The sequence below is a fragment of the Ceratotherium simum genome, chromosome 39 (assembly GCF_057802395.1).
Source record: "Ceratotherium simum simum isolate JZ-2026a chromosome 39, ASM5780239v1, whole genome shotgun sequence".
NCBI lineage: Eukaryota > Metazoa > Chordata > Mammalia > Perissodactyla > Rhinocerotidae > Ceratotherium > Ceratotherium simum.
Genome location: NC_141938.1, coordinates 5,074,026 through 5,097,086, shown reverse-complemented (window position 1 = coordinate 5,097,086; position 23,061 = coordinate 5,074,026). Strand labels below are relative to the sequence as shown.

Genomic DNA, 23,061 nt, shown 5'->3' with positions numbered 1-23,061 from the left:
TAAATTTAGCTACAGATTTTGTGACGATATTCTTTCTCAAGTGGAAGTTCCCCCCTGTTACTAGTTTATCATACATGCATGTTGGATTTTATCAAATCCTTTTTTATTTTCATTTCCCCCTCCTTTCCTTTCTGATATTGGTAATTTCTGTCATCCATTTTTTCTTTGGTATCTTCGCTAGAGGTTCATCAATTTTATTTGTCTTGTCAAAGAACCATTTAATTTTCTTCATTGGTTTCCCACAATGATAATGATTTCTTTTCTAAGTTTTAACATTTCTTTAATTGTGCTTCCTTTGCGTTTAATTTTGTTTTCTTTTTATTATTTCCTAAGGTAGATGCTTACATTATTGATTATAGATCTTTTGTTTTTCCAGTGTATTTGTTCAATGATGTAAATTTCCCTCTAGACACTGGTTTTGCTGCATCCAAGAACCTTTGGTATGTTGTGTTTTTATTTCATTTAGTTAAAAATATGTTTTTATTTCCCTTGAGACTTCTCTGATACTGTATATTATTTAGAAGTATATTGTTGAATCCCCACGTATATGGGGGTTTTCCAAATATCTTGCTGTTATTGACTTCTAGATGAATGCCTCTGTGGTGTGAGAGCATATTTTGTATGATTTGAGTTCTTTCAAATCTGTTAAGATGTGCTCTCTGTCCCAGAGTGTGCTTTGTCTTGCTGAATGTTGCATGTGAACTTGAGAAGAATGTATATTCTGCTCTTTTTGTATGAAGTATTCCATACATTACAATGAAGTCCAGTTGTTTCATAGTGCTGTTCAGTTCACCTCTTTCTTTGCTCATTTCCTGCCCGCTGGAATTCATAGTTCATAATAAAGGGTGTTGAATTCTGCTGCTATACTACTATATTCATCTATTTCTCTTTGCATTCTATCAGTTCTTGCTTCATGTATTTTGCCCCTCTGTTGTTATTCACATACGCATGAAGGATTGCTGTGCCATCTTGGAGAATAGACCCCTTTGTCAGTATCTAATGCCCCTCTCTATCCCTGAATTTTCCTTGGTTTAAAATCTGCATTGTCTATAAATCATATACTTATGGCAGCTTTCTTTTGATTAGTGTTGGCATGGTCTACTTTTCTCCATCCCTTTACCCTTCATCTATCAATGTCTGTATAGTTAAAGTGAGTTTCTTTGTAGATAGTTCTTGTAGATAACGTATAATTGTATGTTTGGAAACCTGATGTTACTGTGTCTTTCAATTTTATCGAGACCATTGATGATTCAAGTGGTTATTCATACAGTTGGATTAATATTTTCCAAACCTTTTACTGTTTTCCATTTTTACCCTTTTTGTTTTTTTCTTTTTGTCTTCCACCGTTTTTCCACTTTCTCTGGCTGAAATTGAGCATTTGCTCTGATTCTATTTTTCCCCCTCTTTTAGCATATCAGTTACACATTTTTTAAGAAACATTTTTTTGTGTGGCTGCCCTTGACTTTGCAGCATACATTTACAACTAACGCACCTCCTTTGCCGAATAACACTATACCAGTTCATGTTGTGCATGTAGCTCTTAACACACTATTTCCAATTTTGCCTTCCCTGTCCCTTGTCACATAGCTGTCATTTATTTCACTTGTCCATAAGCTTCTCATTACCAAATACATTGTTGCTAATATTATTTTAAACAAAGTATCATTTTTATAAGAAATATAAAATATATATTACCTTCTTTTTTTCTTTTTCTAATCCTCTACCTTTATTGTTTACATTCTTTCTGATAAATTTTTGAACACTTCATTCAAAGTACATGTACTCGTGACAAATTTCTTCAGTTTTTGTCTCAGAAAGTCCTTATTTCTCCTTTGTTTATTAAGGATAATTTTGCTTGACAGAGAATTCTAAGAGAGTATTTTTTTATTTTCAAAACTTTAAATATTTCACTCTGTTCTTTCTTGCGTGGTTTTTGAAGAGAAGTCCAATTTAATTCAAATCTTTGTTTGTTTATACCTGAGGTGTGTTTCTTATCTGGCATGTCTCAATACATTCTCTGTCTTTGATTTTTCTCTAGTTTGAATGATATCATTGGGTGTGCACTTTTGTAATTTATCATGTTTAGTGTTCTCTGAGCTTCCTGGATATAGAGTTTGCTGGCTATCATTAACTTAAGGTTATTTTGATGATTATTACTTCACTTGTTTGTTCTGTTTCTTTCTGTCTTTCTTTCCCTTTAGGTATTCACAATATATCTTTTAAAACCTTCTGTTAGAGAGGGTTGCCCTAGGCTTCATGAATGTTGTGTTCTCTGTCTCTTTCCTTTTGTCTTTGCATGAGACTCTTGTGAAATAGATTTTCTGTTTGGCACAGGCCTTGATAAGTACAGAATATCTGGGGCATATTTCAGAATGCCATCTTTTTTTTTCTCTTTCCCCATTATGGAGACACTAGCTTGCTATATGACCTCAAGGATATCATGGATCTAAGAAGAGTTGTTCATTTCAAGTTTGTTCATTTTCTTCTTGTGAGATCAAGAATGACAGCTTCTAAGTTCCTTAAATGTGGGATCAGAAGTTGGCAGGGCATCATCTAGAGTGTCTGGTCAGGAAACACTTCCTCTTGAAGATAGAGAATTAGGATTTTATGTTCTTTCAGAGGGAAGCAATGTTAAATCCTTCACATATTTTGTAATCATGGGCAAATTTACCATCAAACCATTGTGAACTCCCTGCAATCTGCAGCTCTTAACCTGCCCCTCGAGGCCAGCAAGGCCCAGGGTCCGCTGTTAGGGTTTGAGCTAGAAGAGCTCTTATGGTACATGATTATCTCACCGTCTGTTGTAAAAATTGGTGGGAACTAGCTTTGGGGCACATGAATATAGGGACTTTATGGTCTAAGTTGTCATGCCTTCTTACTTTTGTCTGAGCTCTAAGTTCCAAATAAGTTTTTAGCCCCATCAAATCATATATAAAGGGAAAGGAAGAACTGAGTCTATAATAAATACTACACAAGTTAAAAGCAGTGCTTCCTCACAAGTACATTTACATTCATCCAGCTGCCTCTGATTACTTGTAATGGCCTGGAGTACTTTAGGACAATGTGGGCAGCTGGGCTTTGTTAAAAGTTTGATTTCTACAGGCCTCCTGCCCTCTCTGTTTGGTGACTGGACTAGACAAAGGAGCTTCCAGTTGTTCACTATGTTTTTGTCCATTGAAATCTCTTGCAGATTTGACCCTCTGCCTCGTGAAGTGCTATAACTGGTGGGTAATAAGGAAGAAGATGAAAGAATTTTTCTCACAAGGAACCATCAGCCTTTAAAGGATAATATTGGTTTCATTTGTTTGAAATTTCTGTCATTGCCCAAGATTCTCTGGACCCCGTGAATAGAGAAAAATACAATGTTATGTGATCACATTAAAATGTGTATTTTCCACGTGTTCATGATGCTTTTAAATTGATGACAATATGTGTACAGAAAAGCTGAGTTTTTGATGACCATGACATAGAATTAGTGTTTGGAGATGAGAATCACATGTAACTTTCCTACAAATGAAGAATAGGTCCCCACTGCTGTTGCACTTATGCATCCTACTCTACACATATTTATGATGTTTTAGGACTCAGTGGCCATTGAGGATGTGACTGTGAACTTCACCCCAGAGGAGTGGGCTTTACTGGATCCTTCACAGAAGAAACTCTACAGAGATGTGATGTGGGAAACCTTCAGGAACCTGACCTCAATAGGTAAGAATGAGGACATTGACTCCATCAATTAGAGAAACAAGTGTGTCTTGCCCATCAGCATTGTTCCAAGATGTAAAATGTGGAAACAGGGGATATTGGTTAATAAACTAGAAATGGTCATAGCTCATCATGGACTTAGAATCTAGAAGTTTTTCTAGGGCCAGCCCCGTGGCTTAGCGGTTAAGTATGCACGCTCCGCTGCTGGCGGCCCGGGTTCGGATCCCGGGCATGCACCGATGCACCACTTCTCCGGCCATGCTGAGGCTGCGTCCCACATACAGCAACTAGAAGAATGTGCAGCTATGACATACAACTATCTACTGGGGCTTTGGGGGAAAAAATAAATAAATAAAATTATTAAAAATAAATAAATAAAAATTTTTCTATAATTTGTAATGCTTTGAAATCAACTCTCTGGGTCTGCATTTCAGGAAAAGCATGGGAAGATCATAATATTGAAGATCACTACAAATACCAAGAGAGAATACAAAGGTGAGTCACACTCACAATAGGAAACAGTGTCTCACATGAGAATTCTGATATTTTATGAAATTTTAAAAAGAAGCAAGCAAACAAATAATCCTTACTTCAAATTTAGCTATTCTTAGAAAATTTTCACAAAATATACCTTCTGAAATGTGATGTATAGGTTCAGTTTTTGCAAAATAGTTCCCTTGGAAATGTATTAAGAAATCACATAGGGCCGGCCCTGTGGCTTGGTGGTTAAGTGCGCGCGCTGCGATGCTGGCGGCCCGGGTTCGGATCCCGGGTGCGCATCGAGGCACCACTTCTCCGTTCATCCTGAGGCCGAGTCCCACATACAGCAACTAGAAGGATGTGCAGCTACGACACACAACTATCCACTGGGGCTTTGGGGGGAAAAATAAAATAAATAAAATCTTTAAAAAAAAAAAAAAAAGAAATCACATATAGGAATATCACTGTTTAGATAATAACAAAGGTGAAGTCCTTTTGTAGAGCATTCAGTATATTCAATTTCTGAGCATTCAGACAAGGCAGAAAACCTAAACTTTTCCTATGAATCATAATCAATATAACAAATATAAAGTCATTAATGAAGAAATCATTAAAAATGTGCTTCTCATTTTTTACAGAAGTCATATGGTAGGGAGACTCTGTGAAACTGAAGAGGGTAGTCAGTGTGGAGAAAACAGCTGTATTTCAAATCTCAATCTCAACAAGAAAACTACAGGAGCTAAACCACGTGACTGCAGTGAATGTGGAAAAGTACATCATTCATCCCTTATTAGGCACATTAGATGTCACACTGAACACAAACCGTATGACTATGAAAACTATGGAGAGAAGCCATATAAATGTAAGGAATGTGGGAAAGCCTTCACTTTTCCCAGTTTTCTTCAAATACATGAAAGAACTCATACTGGAGAGAAACCTTATAAATGTAAAATATGTGGTAAAGCCTTCCGTTTATCCCATGGTTTTAAACTACATGAAAGAATTCATACTGGAGAGAAACCATATGAATGTAAAAAATGCAGTAAAGCATTCATTTCTTCTGGTTCTCTTCAAAAACATGAAAGAACTCATACTGGAGAGAAACCCTATGAATGTAAAATATGTGGTAAAGCCTTCCGTTTATCCCATGGTTTTAAACTACATGAAAGAATTCATACTGGAGAGAAACCTCATGAATGTAAAAAATGCAGTAAAGCATTCACTTCTTCTACTTCTCTTCAAATACATGAAAGAACTCACACTGGAGAGAAACCCTATGAATGTAAAGAATGCAGGAAAGCCTTCAGTTGTATTAGTTCTCTTCGAAAACATGAAATAACTCACAGAGGAGAGAAACCTCATGAATGTAAAAAATGCGGTAAGGCGTTCACTTCTTCTAGTTCTCTTCAAAACCATGAAAGAACTCATACTGGAGAGAAACCTCGTGAATGTAAAATATGTGGTAAAGCCTTAAGTTTATCCTATAGCGTTAAAGTACATGAAAGAATTCATACTGGAGAGAAACCATATCAGTGTAAAAAATGCAGTAAAGCATTCACTTCAGCCGGTTCTCTTCATGTACATGAAAGGATTCACACTGGAGAGAAACCCTATGAATGTAAGGAATGTGGGAGAGCGTTCAGTTATAATAGTTCTCTTCGAAAACATGAAATAACTCACACTGGAGAGAAACCTCATAAATGTAAAAAATGCAGTAAAGCATTCACCTCTTCCAGTTCTCTTCGAGTACATGAAAGAATTCACACTGGAGAGAAACCCTATGAATGTAAAAACTGCAGTAAAGCATTCACCTCTTCCAGTTCTCTTCGAGTACATGAAAGAATTCACACTGGAGAGAAACTGTATGAATGTAAAAAATGCAGTAAAGCATTCAGTTGTACAAGTGCTCTTCAAAAACATGAAAGAACTCATACTGGAGAGAAAACTTATGAATGTAAAATATGTGGTAAGGCCTTCTGTTTTTCCAGTAATATTCAAGTACATAAAAGAATTCATACTGGAGAGAAAGCTTATGAATGTAAAAAATGTAGTAAAACATTCACTTCTTCCACTTCTCTTCAAAATCATGAAAGAAATCATACTAGATAGAAACCGTCTGAATGTAAAAATGTAGTAAAGCGTTTAGTTTTCTCAGTTCACTTCCAGGACATGAAAGAAGTCACACTGGAGAGAAATCCTGTGAATGTCAGTAAAATGGGAAAGTCTTTAATTCTTGTGGAAACTTTCAAGGATATGTGCAAATGCACACTAGAGGAAAAACTATGTAAATGTAAAGAATGTGGGCAAGCCTTTTCTCATCCAGTTCTCTGTGAAGGCATGAAAGGACTCACTTGATCAAAACCTCTTGAATGTAAATAGTGTGGGAAGGACTTCAATTGGCCTACATCCTTCTATGTGAAACTCCCACGAAAAAGAAATAGAAATGTAAGTCATAAGAGAAAGCTTGATGGAAATTAATGTGCATATAATGTTGTAGAAAACTTTCAACATGAAAGATTTGTTATAAAAGTTGTAAACTTATTGTGTTTACCAAGCCTCTTTCCCAAAGTCCAACATTGAATTGTGGATTTCTATTAATAACTTTCAGAAATGAATACTGAGGTGAGATAATTCTGTGAGTCTTCCTTCATTAGTACTACATAAAGATTAATAGGTGGTGCTTTTTTCTTAAATCAGTTAATAATATTTTCTCTTTACTTCTTTTAAAATATTTTAATTGTTCTGTGTTAGGGGCCCATTGAAAAATGATGGTTTGTAGTCCATGGGTTTTTTTTAATAGCCTTGAATTGCAGTTCCCGGATATGCCTAATCCATTGTGCATTTTGTACCTTTATTAGAGAAAGCTCCTGTTGTGGGCTGGTGGGTATAGGAGCCTGTTTTTATTTTCCACACTATTAAACAGTTGGAATAAATTGTTATGTATGGCAAGATTATCAAAGAGTATACTTTATTGTGAATTCTTATTTTTATATTTGGGCTTTTGTTCTTTGTCCTTCCTTCTGACTGGTATTTGGTGAATAGACTTTGAATTAAGTAGAGGCCTGTGATAGGGCAAGAAAATCTAGAGCTGGAGACATCACCCCTGTATTGTGTTATGTCAGTGAGGGTAATAATAAGAACTAGATCTTTAAAAATCCATCCCCTTTATGGTTCCATGATGGAATTCACCAGTAGCCTCTCTTGCATGAGATTTGAAAGACAGAAGCAAACAAGGCATTAGTCAGATTTTGGAGCCACCATACAGGGAGAGAGACAGTTACGTAGGAGCTTCAGCGAAACCATCTTCCATCCCATTTTCTGGACTCTTTGCCTTTCTAGTCAACAGTATCTTGAAAAGCACCACCCACTGTTTGATTTACATTTTCTTACAGGTGTATTTTCCACTGATGTTTTCACAAGTTTCACATCAAAGATCCATTAGAGTTAGGATTTTTCTGTAAGGCCTCTTGTGTCCACCAGGAAACTAAGTCAGACTTGTGGTTAGGAGTATTCTCTCGGTGACAGCTGTATAAGGTCTAATGTGCATAGGAAACACCTTATGCTGTTAATAGTGCTAGTGAACGTGTTTTCCTGATTCACCATGATGTCTACAATGTGCAATAAGAAGAAGGAACTGGAAGTTTGTTTCTCTGCTGCATTGTGTAGTGGCTGCCTTCACCCAGTTCTTCCACGTGAGAACAATCACCTTTCTCATGTTATGAAGACTGTGTGAGTTTCCTGTTACTTGTATCTGAACATATTCCCTTAATATATTTTCAATAATGTCTGATTGTATATCATTTAAACTAGTACATTTCCTTGAGAAATGAACACTTCTGTAGTTGTTTCATTTATATATTTTATCAACTGGTTTTATTTCCTCAGAATATATTAAAATTCCTTTTAATTATGGATTTTCAGATATACTTTGCAATTTTCATTTTATCATCATATATTATGTGTAAATTTTGTCATGTACATACAAATTCAGGTATTCTTTCCTCAGGGAAACTTTATTTTTTATTCTTTTATACTTGTAATTTTTGTCATGAATCTAACTTCTCATTTATACTTAACCCAAAACTAAAAAATCATGGTTTTTTCAGTGCCTTTTCCAGTGACCTGCAGGATTGCACCTGTAATCAAAGAGAGAGGTGTAATGAATTCTAACAAGATTGACCACAGACCATAAAGGACTGTGAGGTATAACAGTGACAGGGTGCTCAGAAGCACTTCTTACAATATTTTGGCATGTGATTGTTGATTTGACTGCTATTCAAGTAAGCAGGTCATTTTCTGTATTGAATGTTGTGAAGAGGTAAACTTGATTCTATTAAGTTTATCACTTTATCTTTGGTAAACATAATCATTATTTTCTAGAAGGGGGAAACTACGTAGTGGAGCTAAAGTTAATTTGTAAAAAATTCCAGGGGCCAGCCCCGTGGCTTAGTGGTTAAGTGCACGCGCTCCAGTACTGGCGGCCCAGGTTCGGATCCTGGGTGCACACCAGCGCACCACTTCTCCGGCCATGCTGAGACCACGTCCCACATACAGCAACTAGAAGGACGTGCAGCTGCGACATACAACTATCTACTGGGGCTTTGGGGCAAAATAAATAAATAAATAAAATTATAAATCAGGTTGTGTGGACAGATCTTTAGAAATACTGTGGTCCTAAATCATTAAAGTGTATCCCAAGTGGGTTCTGCCCCGGGACATCCTCAGTCATGTGCATCAGCATCATTTCTTTTCACTGCCATCCATAGACCATTTCCAGCTGTTCATTTCCCACATCAAGCCTACCCTGTGCCTGCTTACTTGGAAACATCTTTAGAAATCCACACGTGTCCCCCTCTGGAACATTTCCCTGAGCCAACAGGAGGGGCCTGTGAGCTGAGAGGGGCCCAGAAGCCGTGGTAGAACCCATGTCACGCGCACATTCTGTCAGCTGTCAGCCACAGCAACCACAAACATCCCATATTTATCGGATCTGCTTGCTTACTTTTTCATACAACACTTAGAAATTGACTGACTTTGAATTGGGAAAAAAGGGCTCTAGAAAACTTTGAAATACCTGCCCCTCCATTAGCATCTCCCTTCACTCACCCTTTTGCCATAAAGGCTTTAGCAGGCTCCCGTTATGCATCCAAGAGTCCCTAAACTCACAGTGGACATAAGTTGCCCAAGGCATTCTTCTACCAAAAGTACATTCCATTGATACCCTGTCAGGTTTCGTAATGTAAAGACAATTCTGAGAACCTTGCAAAGCACTTTGTTTACTATTAGTGGTTTACATAAGGGTACAACTCCGGAGCAGGCAGAAGTTAGAGATGCAAAGGGCAATGTAGGGCAGTGATATGGATGAGGGGAGTGGAGGTGGAGGGGGCTGCAGAGATTCCACATCCTCTCTGGACACTCCACCCTTGCAGCACATGGATGTGTTCACTAACCTAGAAACTCTCTAAATTGTCTTTGGGGTTCTAAGGGAGGTTTCATTACATGGGCACAATTTATTCAATCATTGGCCATTGGTGATTAACCCAGTCTCCAGCCCCTCTCCTCTCCACACACAGGCTGGGAGCTGGGTCTATAAGTTCCAAGCCTCTAATCGAGGCTTGGTGTTTCTGGTGTCCAACTCCATCCATCTTGAGGTCATCTAGGAACTGGCCAAGAATTGCCTCATTCAAACAAAAGACACTATCACCTTAACACTCAAGTAATTGCAAGGGCTTCAAGAGATTTTTGCTAGGAACTGAGGGCAAAGATCAAGTATCTTTCTTATTATGTCACAGGAGGTTAAGTCCAGGGACACAGGCTCACTAAAGGATTGAGACCAAATCACTGGGTTAGAGAACGCTGCTTCTCAGCCCACACCTACCTCTACATCACCTGGGCTCTTGTTTAATATTAATGGACTACACTGAAAAAGCTAGATGCTTCTGGTAAGATCAGGAGGAAGGCAACAGTGTCCCCTCGCACCACTCCTAGTCAACCCTGTACTGGAATTAGCTAATGCAATTAGACACACACAAAAATAAGAGATATACAGATTGGGAAACGAGATAAAAATGTCTTTGTGGCATATGACAAGGTTATCTATGGAGAAAATCTGAAAGAATTTCCAATAACAATGAAAACCCCTTGAACTAATACAAGAGTAGAGGAAGGTTGAAGGATAAAAGGTTAATATACAAAAGTCAATTGTTTCCTATTGGTCATAAGGGAATATTTTCGGATGACATGCCTACCCAGACTAGGGAAACTAAAGAAAAAATAAACAAGTGGGACTTTATCGGATTAAAGAGCTTCTACAAGACAAATGAAACTAGAATCGAGATGAACAGACAATCCCACCAGCTGGGAGAGAATATTTGCAAAACATACATCTGAAAAGGGGTTGATCTCCATAATATATAAAGAACTCACGAGGGCCGCCCCGTGGCTTAGCGGTTAAGTGCGTGCGCTCCGCTGCTGGCGGCCCGGGTTCAGATCCCGGGCGTGCACTGACGCAACGCTTCTCTGGCTATGCTGAGGCCGTGTCCCACATACAGCAACTGGAAGGATGTGCGGCTATGACATACAACTATCTACTGGGGCTTTGGGGGGGGGAAATAAATAAATAAAATCTTTAAAAAAAAAAAGAACTCACGAAACTGAACAACAAAAAAAACCCAATCAAAAAATGGGCAGAGGAAATGAACAGACACTTCTCCAAAGAAGATATATGGCCAATAGGCACATGAAAAGATGTTCAACATCATTAATCATTAGGGAAATGCAAATCAAAGCAACACTAAGATATCACCTCATGCCCGTTAGAATGGCTATAATCACCAAGACAAAAAACAACAAATGTTGGAGAGGATGTGGAGAAACAGGAACCATCATACACAGCTGGTGGGAATGCAAACTGGGGCAGCCTCTATGGAAAAAGATATGGAGATTCCTCAAAGAATTAAAAATAGAGATGCCCTATGATCCAGCCATCCCACTACTGGGAATCTATCGAACGAACCTGAAATCAACAATCCAAAGAGGCTTATGCACCCTTATGTTCATTGCAGCATTATTCACCATAGCCAAGAAGTGGAAGCAACCTAAGTGTCCCTTGACTGACGATTGGATTAAGAAGATTGGTGTGTATATATACAATGGAATACTACTCAGCCATAAAAAAAGACAAAATCGTCCCATTTGCAACAACATGGATGGGCCTGGAGGGTATTATGTTAAGTGAAGTAAGCCAGGAGGAGAAAGACAAATACTGTATGATCTTACTCATATGTGGAATATAAACCAACACATAGACAGAGAAAACTGTATTGTGGTTACCAGGGGCAAGGGGGGTGGGTGGTGGGCACAAGGGGTGAAGGGAGTCATATATACGGTGATGGACAAACAAAAATGTACAACCCAAAATTTCACAATATTAAAAACTATTAAAACATCAATAAAACATTAATTAATTAAAATTAAAAAGTCAATTGTTTCCTATAGATCCACACAGATATAGTGAACTCATCTTTGACAAAGGAGCAGAGGCACTGTAATGGGGAAACATTCTTTACAACAAATAATGCCAAAAAAAAAAAAATCTTAGCACAGACTTTATACTTTTCATAAAAATTAACTCAGAATGGATCAATGATCTTAGTGTAAAATGCAAAACTGCAGCACTCCTAAAAGATAACACAGGAGAAAGAATAATAATATTCTGTTCTATGTGTGTACCATGTTTTGTTGAGCCATTCATCTGTTGATGGACACTTGGGTTGTTTCCACTTTTTGGCTCCTGTGAATAATGCTCCTATGAACACAGGTATACAAATATCTGTTTGAGTCCACATTTTTTATTCTTTTGGGTAAATACTCAGAAATGGAATTGCTGGATCATATGGTGACACTCGGTAATTTTTGAAAAAGTGCCATACTGCTTTCCACAGTGGCAACATGATTTTACATTCTCACCAGAAGGGTACAAGGGTTCCAATGGGTGTTTTCACTTTCTTGATGGAGACCTTGGAAGCACAAAAGTGATTAATTTCAATGAAGTTCAATTTAATAATTCTTTGCCAAATCCAAGGTCATATTTTCTCCTATGTTTTTCCTAAGAGTATTGTAGTTTGACCTCATATTTAGGTCTTCAATCTATTTTGGTAAATTATTGTATGTGGTGTAATGTAAGGGTCTGTTACCACCCAACATGGGGCCTTCTGCTCGCTGCAAGACATGCCAATAGTCAAGAGGCAAGGTGGTAGGAGAAAAAGGACTTTTTTATTGCAGCTTGCCAGCAGGAGGGAAGATGGCCGACTCATGTCCAAAAGAACCATCTTCAAGGGGCACAAAATCTTACAGCAGTTATATAGGCCATTGGGTTATTGGGGAGGGGGCTAGGAATGTTGGCCTTCTGGTGTTATAGACTGGGAGTGCCACACCAGATCTTTCAGTTTTCACTGATGATCTATCAGCATAGACTCTCTGTTCAGAGGTCATCACATTCCTAAAAAACTCAAAAAAACAAAGTTATCATCTTATCGCTGCTGAGAGGTACATGCACAAGCAGGGGTCGTAAAATCTACTGAGCAGTTAGATCTCCTGGAGGGTGCATATCCAGCTGCGTTAGTTTGTCAGAGGTCATTCAAAGTTACAATAGAGTTTTTCTTTTCTACAATATGGCTTCCCTCATGTCAACCTTGTCTTGAGCTGGTATCAGGTCCAACTTCCTTGCTCTGCATGATGCTATCCAGTTGTCCTAGCACTAATTTTCATAAAAAATATTCTTTCCTCGTTCTTGGCACCTTTTTTGAAAATCAATTGACCATAGATGAATGGGTTTATATCTGGAGTTTCAATGAAATCCATTGATCTGTGTGTCTGGCCCTGTGTCATTACCAGATACCTTGATTACCATGCTGAGTAGTCAGATTAGAAATCAGGAGATGTTAATCCTACTACTTTGTTTTACTTTTGAAGATTGGATTGGTTGTTCTGGTTCTCCTGCAGTTCCATATAATTTATGAAACAACTTGCTAATTTTTGTTATCAACTTAAAAAGCCAATTTGCCTGTTATTTTTATCTCAAAATGAGTTTATTCAAGAGTAGCCAATAGCCAGTCCTGATTGAAACCAGCAAACAGTTAGCCATTGATGATTAACCAGCTAGTAACTATGGGGGATCAGAATTGGCCCCCACTCCCACTAACTAACCAAAGGAGTTTGGAATGGGAGGCCTGCCCCCAGAACAGGCCATCACCATAGACATCTCTGGTATCTGGGTAGGTCCCTGCTAAACCCCATTCTGAGTTCCGGTTACCCTTTATAAGAGACATTTACATTTGTAAAGAAAATCTCCGTTTGTAAACAGGTATCTTCTTGTACCAGGAAGAAGCGGGGGATGGCCTTACCTAGAAACTTATCAGAACGGAAGATGAGGACTTAAATCTGCATGATAAACTTACCCATTGTTAACTGTGCTGTTTAGGTAATATGCTATGTGACTCCCACTAGGTTCCTATAGATAACATCCCCCTGGAGCTGGGATCACCATGGTAATGGGTGTTTGAGCTATTTTTTTTCAGGAACCGAACCCCTTGTCCACTTCAGGCCAGATTGAGACCACCAACCCGTCAACTGGGCCCACGCAGACATGTGTCTGATAAGCAGACAAGTGTCCGATAAGTGACCTTTTGACTGTAAGTGGTTGGAACTCCATCCTCAGGGCATGCTAATGCTGCCATTCTGTGGACATGTGTCCTACGAAGAGGCATGAAGCCTGACTACGCTTTCGCAGATCATCAATTACCTCTCTCTCCTCACCTCCAATCATTTCAGACCACCTTGCCCCAACCCATAAATATCCCTGAGTTCCTATTTTCAGGGAAGCGGATTTGAGATTCATTCTCCCGTTTCCACACTTGGCTGCCTTGTGATTAAACCCTTTCTCTGCTGCAATCTCGTCATCTCCGTGTTTGGCTTTCTGGACGGCGGGCAACAACGGACGTGGTGCGGTAACGTGATGGCCTAGTGGTTAAAGTTTGGTGTTCTCCACTTTGGTGGCTCAGATTCGGTTCCTGAGTACGCAACCACACCACATCTGTCAGTAGCCATGCTGTGGTGGTGGCTCACATAGAAGAACTAGAAGAACTTACAACTAATATATACAACCAAGCACTGAGGCTTTTGGCAAAAAGAGAAAAAAGAGAAAGATTAGCAACAGATGTTAGCTTCAGGATGAATCTTCAAAAAAAAAAAAAATCTGCCCTTTAAAAAATAAAGAATAGCCCAAAGAATTGCAATTTGGGATGTGCATGCTATCGCAAACCATAGGCAAATCCAGCAAAGAAAGAAAAGCTGCTTCTATAGAGAAAAAGAGGAAGTACGGAAGGGCTGTTCTAAATGAATATCCACTGGGGGAAGTAACAGCTCAGGGCAGCAATGTCTCCTCAATTGCCGAGCGGCAGCATTTCTCTTTGGCTGGGCTGTTGCAGGGTGAGAGGAGAAATCTTCCTTCAGTAGTGATGTAGTTTTACTTCCTATCCACGATGAAAGCCATGACCTCTTCCCGTTTGGTGTAATGGAGGATGTGTGGTAGGGCATGAGAGCTCCCCCTACAGGCCTTCCCGACTCCAATTTAGTTAAGGTTTTTTTTTTTTTTTTTAAAGATTTTATTTATTTTATTTTTTTCCCCCCAAAGCCCCAGTAGATAGTTGTATGTCATAGCTGCACATACTTCTAGTTGCTGTATGTGGGACTCGGCCTCAGGATGGACGGAGAAGTGGTGCCTCGATGCACACCCGGGATCCGAACCCGGGCCACCAGCATCGCAGCGCGCGCACTTAACCACCAAGCCACAGGGCCGGCCCAGTTAAGGTTTATTTTATTAACTTTCACATTATAAAGAAGTCATCTGATATTCTTCTTTTTTTCCCCCCCAAAGCCCCAGTAGATAGTTGTATGTCATAGTTGCACATCCTTCTAGTTGCTGTATGTGGGACGCGGCCTCAGCATGGCCGGAGAAGCGGTGCGTCGGTGCGGGCTCGGGATCTGAACCTGGGCCCCCAGCAGCGGAGCCGCTGCACTTAACTGCTAAACCACGGGGCCGGCCCTCAGCTGATATTCTGATAGTGATTTTGTTGAAAATCGACATCATTCTGGGAAGTATTGCCATCTCAACAGTGTTAAATCTCAGGATCCAGGAACATAGGCTATTTTCCCTTTTATTTATTTATTTGTTTATTTACTTAATTTATTTTTAGACTTCACTCTTTCTTTTTCTTGCCTCTTGATTAGGGAGTAATAAAGAGCAGGGAAGATGATGGCGTCACTCCAAAGTCTTTCCTCATCTTTAGTAAAGATTGACAATGTCTAAATATCCAAATCCCCTCCCAACCTCACCCCATTCCTTTTAATTTTCACAAATGCAAATCAAATTTTTGGCAATAGAAAAGTTTAATGGTTATTACTACAAATTAGTTTCAGGAAAAATGTGGGTAGAAGAGGGTTTTTCTCCATATACCCTTAGAATTCTTGCAGCTCTGTAAGTGACATCCCCCTGCATGTATGTACATTCATTAATGACCATCCAATAACAATGGTGCTTAGTTTGTAAATTTAAAATATATGAAAGTATATAATAATTTTTCTGTCACTGTATGATTATCATAAATGTGCATTTTTTGAGTCCACTCTCTTTCATTTTGTTTTTTCTTTTTACCTTTTGACCCCCTTCACCCATTTCTCCCACTCCCCACCCTCCGCCTCTGGCAACTACAAGTCTGTTCTCTGTATCCCTAAGCTTGGTGTTTTAATTTGTTTGTTTTTTTTGTTTTTTTTTAGATTCCACATATAACAGAGAACATACAATATTTGTCTTTCTCTGTCTGACTTATTTCAGTTAACATAATGCCATCAAGATCCATGCATGTTGTCACAAAAGGCAAGAGTTCATTCATTTTTTATGGCTGAATTATATTCCATTGTACAAGTATGCCACAATATCTTTATCCATTTATTTATTGATGGACACTTAGGTTGTTTCTGTATCTTGGCTATTGTAAATAATGGCGCAATGAACATGGGGGTGCATATATCTTTTTGAGTTAGCGTTTTGCTTCTTTGGGTAAATACCCAGAAGTGGAATTGCTAAATCATATGGTAGGTCTATTTTAATTTTTTGATGAACCTCCATACTGTTTTCCATAGTGGCTGCACCAATTTACATTCCTACCGACAGTACACAAGGGTTCCCTTTTCTTTACATCCTTGCCGACATTTGTTATTTCACACTTGTAATTTTATTTATTTATTTATTTTTTTCCCCAAAGCCCCAGTAGATAGTTGTATGTCATAGCTGCACATCTTCTAGTTGCTGTATGTGGGACGTGGCCTCAGCATGGCCGGAGAAGCGGTGCGTCAGTGCACGCCCGGGATCCGAACCCGGGCCGCCAGCAGCGGAGCACATGCATTTAACTGCTAAGCCATGGGGCTGGCCCACACACTTGTAAATGTTTATTAATTTTTAAATGATGTTTTGCAGTTTTCAGAGTAGTTTCTACTTCTTTTGTTATATTTATTCCTAATTTATTGTTGATGCTGTTATAAATAGATTACTTTTGTTAAACTTATTATCAGATTGTTCATTGCAGTGGATAAAATACAATTTATTTTTATATTCATATCTTGTATCAAACAAACTTGCTGTACTCGATGATCAGTTCTAATAGATTTTTTTAACGGATTCCTTAGAGTTTTCTGTTTACAAGATAAGTCAGATGCAAGTGAAGATAGTTTTACATCTTCTTACCCAGTCCAGATTCTTTTTTGTTTCCTTTACTTGCAAAACTGTTCTGGCTGAAATCTCCAGTACATTGTCAAATAGAAGTGGCAAGAGCAGACACTCTTGTTTTGCTCCTCATTTCTGGGAGAAAATATTCAGCCTTTCACCATTAAGTATAATATTAGTTGTGGGTGTCTTGCACTTGCTCCTTATCAGGTTCAGGAAATTTCCTTCAAATCCTGGTTTGCTGAGTTTTTCTATCATGAAAGGATGTTTGAATTTGTCAAGTATTTCCTCTGAGTCTATTGAGATGATCAGGTCATTTTTGCTCTTTATTAATATGATGTGCTACATTAATGGATTTTGAGAGGTTAACCCAACCCTGCATCCCTGGAATAAGTCCCACCTGGTCGTGGTATATAATTCTGTTAAGATGTTTCTGGATTAGCTACTGGTATTAGTTGAGGAATTTTTGGATCCATATTCACAAAGGAAAGAGGTCTGCAGTTTTTTCGGTGATATTTTTGTCTGATTTTGGTATAACACTGGCTTCAAAAATGAGTTTGAAGTATTATGTTAATTCTGTTTTGAGGGGAGACTTGGTGAAGAACCACTATCAAACCTTATTGGATGTTTTGGAGAATTCTGCTGTGAAACCCTCCGGGCCTGGGCTTGGCTTTATGGGTAGATTTTTGTTTACTAATTCAACCACTTCGCATCTTATAATTCTGTTCAGATTTTCTGCTTCTCCATAGTCATCTTTGGTAGTTTGTGTATTTCTAGAAATTTTTCCATTTCACCTATCTAATTTCTTTGCATGCAATTGTTCATTGACCTCCTTTATAATCCTGTGTATTTCTATAATCTCAGTAGTAATATCCTCTCTTTCATTCTGATTCCAGGAATTTCGGTTGGCGTTGTTTTTCTTCAGGTCAATCCAGCTAAATTGTCTATTACTTCTCCATTGGAAATCTTGTTGATCTTTTTATAGAACCCACTTTTGGTTTCATCGATTTTCTTTGTTTCCTATTCTCTCTTTTCTTTGTCTCTGCTCTAATTTTTATTATTTCCTTGTCTCCTTACTTTTGGTTTGGTGTCTCATCCTTTCCAATGTGTTAGATCACATGTTAAGTTATTGATTTGAGATCTTTCTTCTTTGTTAGTTTAGGCATTTATGGGTATATATTTTATCTGTATAGTGTTTTTGATGTAGCCCATAAACTTTGGTATATTGGATCCTCATTTTCATTCATTAAAAATGCGTTGTATTGTCCCTATTGATTTCTTTGACCCATTGGTTATTTAGGAGTGTCTTATTTAATTTCTTCATATTTGTGAGTTTCCCCAAATATCACAATATGCTGATTTCTAATTTCATTTCGTTGTAGTCAGAGGTCTTTGTATTTTAATTTTAAATTTTAGATTTCCAGGCATTTTAAATTTAATGAGATTTTTTTTTATGCTGAGGACTTGATCAACCCTAGAGAAAGGTCCATGTGTTGTTGAGATGAGTATGTGTTCTGTTGTGTAAGAATGTGTAAGAAGTTGCATGCCAGATGCAAAAAACCTTTATCACATGCCCCAGTAATGATTCCACATTTGGAAAACAGCTATAATTGACATCCTAATCTCTTTAGCTTTGCAATATTCTAAACTCACTCTCCATAGTTTTCTAATAAACAAACAAGCAAATTAAAGAGGAAGATGGTTAAAAAGTGCCCCCATATATCTCATGTCTTTGATGATAGAACTTACCTCTGCCATTCCTCCATGGATAAGGTGTTCCTTCTGGGTTACTATCTTTGTTGGGGAACAGATCAGGAAGCACTCACATGGCCTTTCTGCCCAGAATATGCCTCACTAAAAGTGTTAGGAAACCAACATAGGTATTTTGTGCGTTAATAAGTACATCTGTTTTCATTATATATTAGGTCTAATGAGCTAATCTATTTTCGTAACTTTGTTAGGCATTTATCATTTATAATTTTGTAAGGTTTGTTCATGGCCTTTGAACATGTCTATTGGAATATTCATTATTTGTTTATGTTACTAAGAGCTATCTAAAATGTTAGTGATATTATCTTTTTCTCTATATTATTATTGAAAACAATTTCCCAGGTGGTGTTTCTATATCTTTTATTATTATCAATGATATATTCACATTTTTTAGTTTATCAAATCTATTTAACTTTTATTTACATTTTTCTTGGGATGTCATGCCCTCTACTTTATAAGGATACAGAAATACATTCTGATGTTTACTCTCAGTATTTTCGTTTCATGTTTTTTATTGTGTAACTCTTTACTCCATAGAGAATTTATTTGGATGGAGGAGACAGGAGAGTTATAGACTGCCACAATTCATCAACTATTTTGTTACATCCTTCTGTCTGTTTATACACCATCAAGGGTTCATCTGACTAGTCCACAGTATCTCAACATTGACGCTACTGACACTTTCGACAAGATAATACTCTTTGTTAAGGTGACTATTTTGTGCATCATAAGATCCCTAGATGTCTGTAGCAGTGCTACCCACCTCCAACAGTCGTGACACCCCAACATGCCCGCAGATATTGCCAAATGTGCCCTGAGAGGCAAAATCATCCCTATGATAAGCAACTGGTCAGTTCTTATGGTGGCAACAGACCATTAAATTATCACAACTCATTAATTTTGTAATTAGTGCATCTGGTGAAAACTTGTTCTTCTTCATTCTTTATTTGCAATAATTTCCTGAATACCCTTTGGAGTTATTTTCAGAGATATACTTTAGAATTACAGTACTTTGTGGCAGAAACAATGATCCTGATGGAAATGTCTTTAAAAATGTGGCTGTGTGTAGAGAGATCTGCATCTTTGACTTCAGGAGTCTTCCACACACCAGAGTTGATTATATTTCCATGGAGGTGATGCCTGTGTCATCAGGAAACACTCAGACTTCTCTGCATATAGATCCCACATGTGCCATTAACCCCAAACCTCCAAATTTCATATATATTTTGCAGGACATGTGATTTTAATTTTATAATATATGTTATGTATAAGGTACGTATTTACACAATGTTCAGCAAACTGACTCCATCAGTTTTAGTAATTTTCCAGTTATTTTATCTTCAGCTTCTCAAATAAACAATGCTGTCATCTCTAATAACATTATTTGCTTCTTTCATCTTATTCATCCTATTGATCATTGTGTTTTCTGACGTGAAGTTAGAGATGAAAGCAATGATAAACACTTAGAGTGAAAAGAAACATCTTTGGTTGTTGTTTCAGTTGGTTCCTCCTTTCCATGTGAGAGATGCCTCTCACACAGCAGTTCCTCATCATGCTCTGCTCACAAACGTCTTCTCTGAGCACTAAGGTGGCCTTGCAGTCATTGCGCCAGAGAGTGACTGTGGGATTTTAAGACCAAAAGGTGACTAAAAATACTGTGGCACCATCTTCAGATTTCAACCAAGGGCAAGAGCATCTATTCATAGTGGAGATTTTAATAAGGTTAGTGGGGAAGAATAAAGTTGTTTCTGATTTGCACAAAGGTGTCTGTTCTAGTCAATGAGTCATTTGTCCTAATTTCATAATAAGAGGTGAAGTGTGCTCGGTGGCAAAGCTTGGTGTGAGTCAGGCATCATGGTGATGAATTGGAGCACCTGTGTAAAGTCAGACAAGTCACTTAGCTCCCCTAAGTCTCATTTCCCTCTCTTATCAAATGGGATTGTATTAGTGCTTCCCTGTTAGAAGTCTGTGAAGATGAAAAGTCATGAGCCAATCCAGCTATGGTGCTGAGTGCAGTGCCTTACACTTAGTAAGCCCCCCTGAAGTGCTTTTAATGTTAAGTGTCCACATTCCTGTTGCTATTCTCACTGTCGTTCTCATCGTGATCTTTATAAAGTCTTAGAAAGCAGACCTTCTTTCAGTGGAATCTACAACATTTTACACTGCAGGTGACCCAGTCGTTCCTTGAAATGTAAGGTTGCAATTGGCCTGTAAAACTACAGAGAACTAATGCTTTTAATAAAGTCCTGTGATGACTATTTTAATTTCCTCTTTGCGTGCTTACTTTCCCATACTTTGAACTCTTGACTACATAAATGATGTGATAATTAGTTGTTGGTACTTCATGCCTTCCCAGTAAATAGAACAATTTAGTTGATCCTTCTTCCCACTACTGCCTGAAGCACCAAGTCATAGTTCAGTCAGACCATGAAGAAGATTATTTTTAAAGTGCAAACGTGTATCTTGCTGTTGTGCCATTTAAAGGTACTCTATGCTTCCCAGCACAAGAAAGGTCAATTGCTCTCTTATTTTCATTCAGAGCTAAGAGGATGTTGGTTCAGAACCTCAAGAGTTCTCTGGGTGCAGCTGGCTCCTCCATGGAGGGTAAGGAGAGACTGAAGAATGAGGCAGATAACTCCACATTGGGAGGTGGCAATTTTAATAAGCAAGGGAACTAACATCTGCGGCTTGTCTTAGGTGGGGCAAGATGAGTAGATCTCCACACCTGCCCATCAGAATCTTAAAACTTATATAGAAGCTTTGACAGGGTCTAGTAAGGTCTACGGTCCAGATGGTCTCAACAGCACATTATTCTCTCCAGGCTGCATCCTTGAAATGGCTCTTAGTTCAGGAACAGTGGGTGGAATGTATATTCCAAGGACAGTGGTGTGGTTAAGAAGCCTCTGGTTGCCCGAGTCCAGCTGGAGGGTCAACCAGTAGTCATGTCCTCACAGTCACCTCCTCCAACAGAGCGGCTTCTGGAACCTTACGTTCTTATGGGCTTCCCTCAGTGCAGGTGGATGCACCAAAACTCTAAGTATATTTTGGCCCTTGTGTTTGCCATGATGGAGATTAACAGGAATCACATGTTCTTACCAAACACAACCTTAAGGTATCATGTCTATTTTGCTGACCACAGTGATTAAAGGACCTTTGAGAGCACCATGATGTGACCTCAAGACAGAGCCAGACTGTCCCTAATGTCACCTGTGAGAAGCAGAACAATTTATCAGTTTATCAGTGCAGGAAGCACATCCCCAGTTTCTGCCCAGATGGGGCCACTACTGGACCTGTAAAATTTTCACAGGTGCAAATGAAAGTAGGGTGGGGAAGGGCAGTGATGAAATGTTTCCTCAGCACCATGTTTCTGACAGTGTGTGAGAGTGGAGCCAGACTTATGCATCTTCCCAGGTGAATGCACTGTTGGGGGAAGAGGGAGAAATCCCCCTCTGCCCTTTCCCTTAAGGTTCTTATGGCTGGCCAAATAATTAACAAGACAGCTTAGCAGGAGAAAATAATACCAAGTTTAATAACATGTATACATGGGAGAAAGCAGGGACACTGCGTTTCTCAACACAATAGCAGAAATTCTCGTCTTAAATACCATGTTCAGCCAATGACAAAGGAGGATGTTGGGGGTGGGGGGAGTCAGTCACAGGAGATTACCACTAAAGCACTGTAAACAAGAGTAAGGTTATTATGCAGATTTAAGGCCTCACCTTCCACATTGATAAGTTTCTAGAAATGAGGTCGTCCCCCCTCTTCCCAATACGGAGAGGGAGATACCTTTACAAATGGAGATTTCCCTTATAAATGTAAATGTTTGGCAACTCCTCGCAGGGCCATCCAGAGAATGTGGCCAGAGAGACTGAACTTCCGATAAGATGGGCTTGTTGGTGCCTTTCCTATTGTAACATCTATTTTACATTATATTACAGCCATCAGGTAGAAGATCTGTTCCAGGAAGGAGTTACTATGTCAAATTCTTTAGGCAGTTAATGGGGGAGGTCAAATGTCCGTCAGAGAAAACAATCAAGGTAAAGAGAGAGATTTCAGGGTAGCCAAATCTTGATCTCCCACAGCACATTCTTAGTATGGTGTGTCCTTTATTTGAGGTACAGATGAGGAGTTAGGAGATAAAACAAAAAAACCGAGGCATTCCTGACTTATGAAATCAGAGTGATTTCCAGTAAACTTGCTTCTAGACTTTTATTTTCCAGATAGTTCTTAAAGGGATGATGAAAAACAGATAAATAAATGGAAATATCTTCTCCATTTCTCAGTGCTTGATTCTGAATATCCATGGACCTTTTCTTCCTTCATTG

The 23,061-nt window shown here is 38.5% G+C and overlaps 1 protein-coding gene across 1 annotated transcript in view; it reads left to right on the top strand.

Moving 5' to 3' along the window:
* Positions 1-7,144, top strand: part of LOC101403381 (uncharacterized) — a 63,437-nt gene extending 56,293 nt beyond the window's left edge. Inside the window, exons 2-4 of the mRNA XM_087425404.1 lie at positions 3,582-3,708; positions 4,140-4,200; positions 4,824-7,144. Coding sequence (XP_087281530.1) covers positions 3,582-3,708; positions 4,140-4,200; positions 4,824-6,294 — 1,659 coding nt within the window. The 3' untranslated portion in view covers positions 6,295-7,144. The remainder of the gene's footprint in view (positions 1-3,581; positions 3,709-4,139; positions 4,201-4,823) is intronic.
* The last annotated feature ends 15,917 nt before the right edge of the window (positions 7,145-23,061 follow it).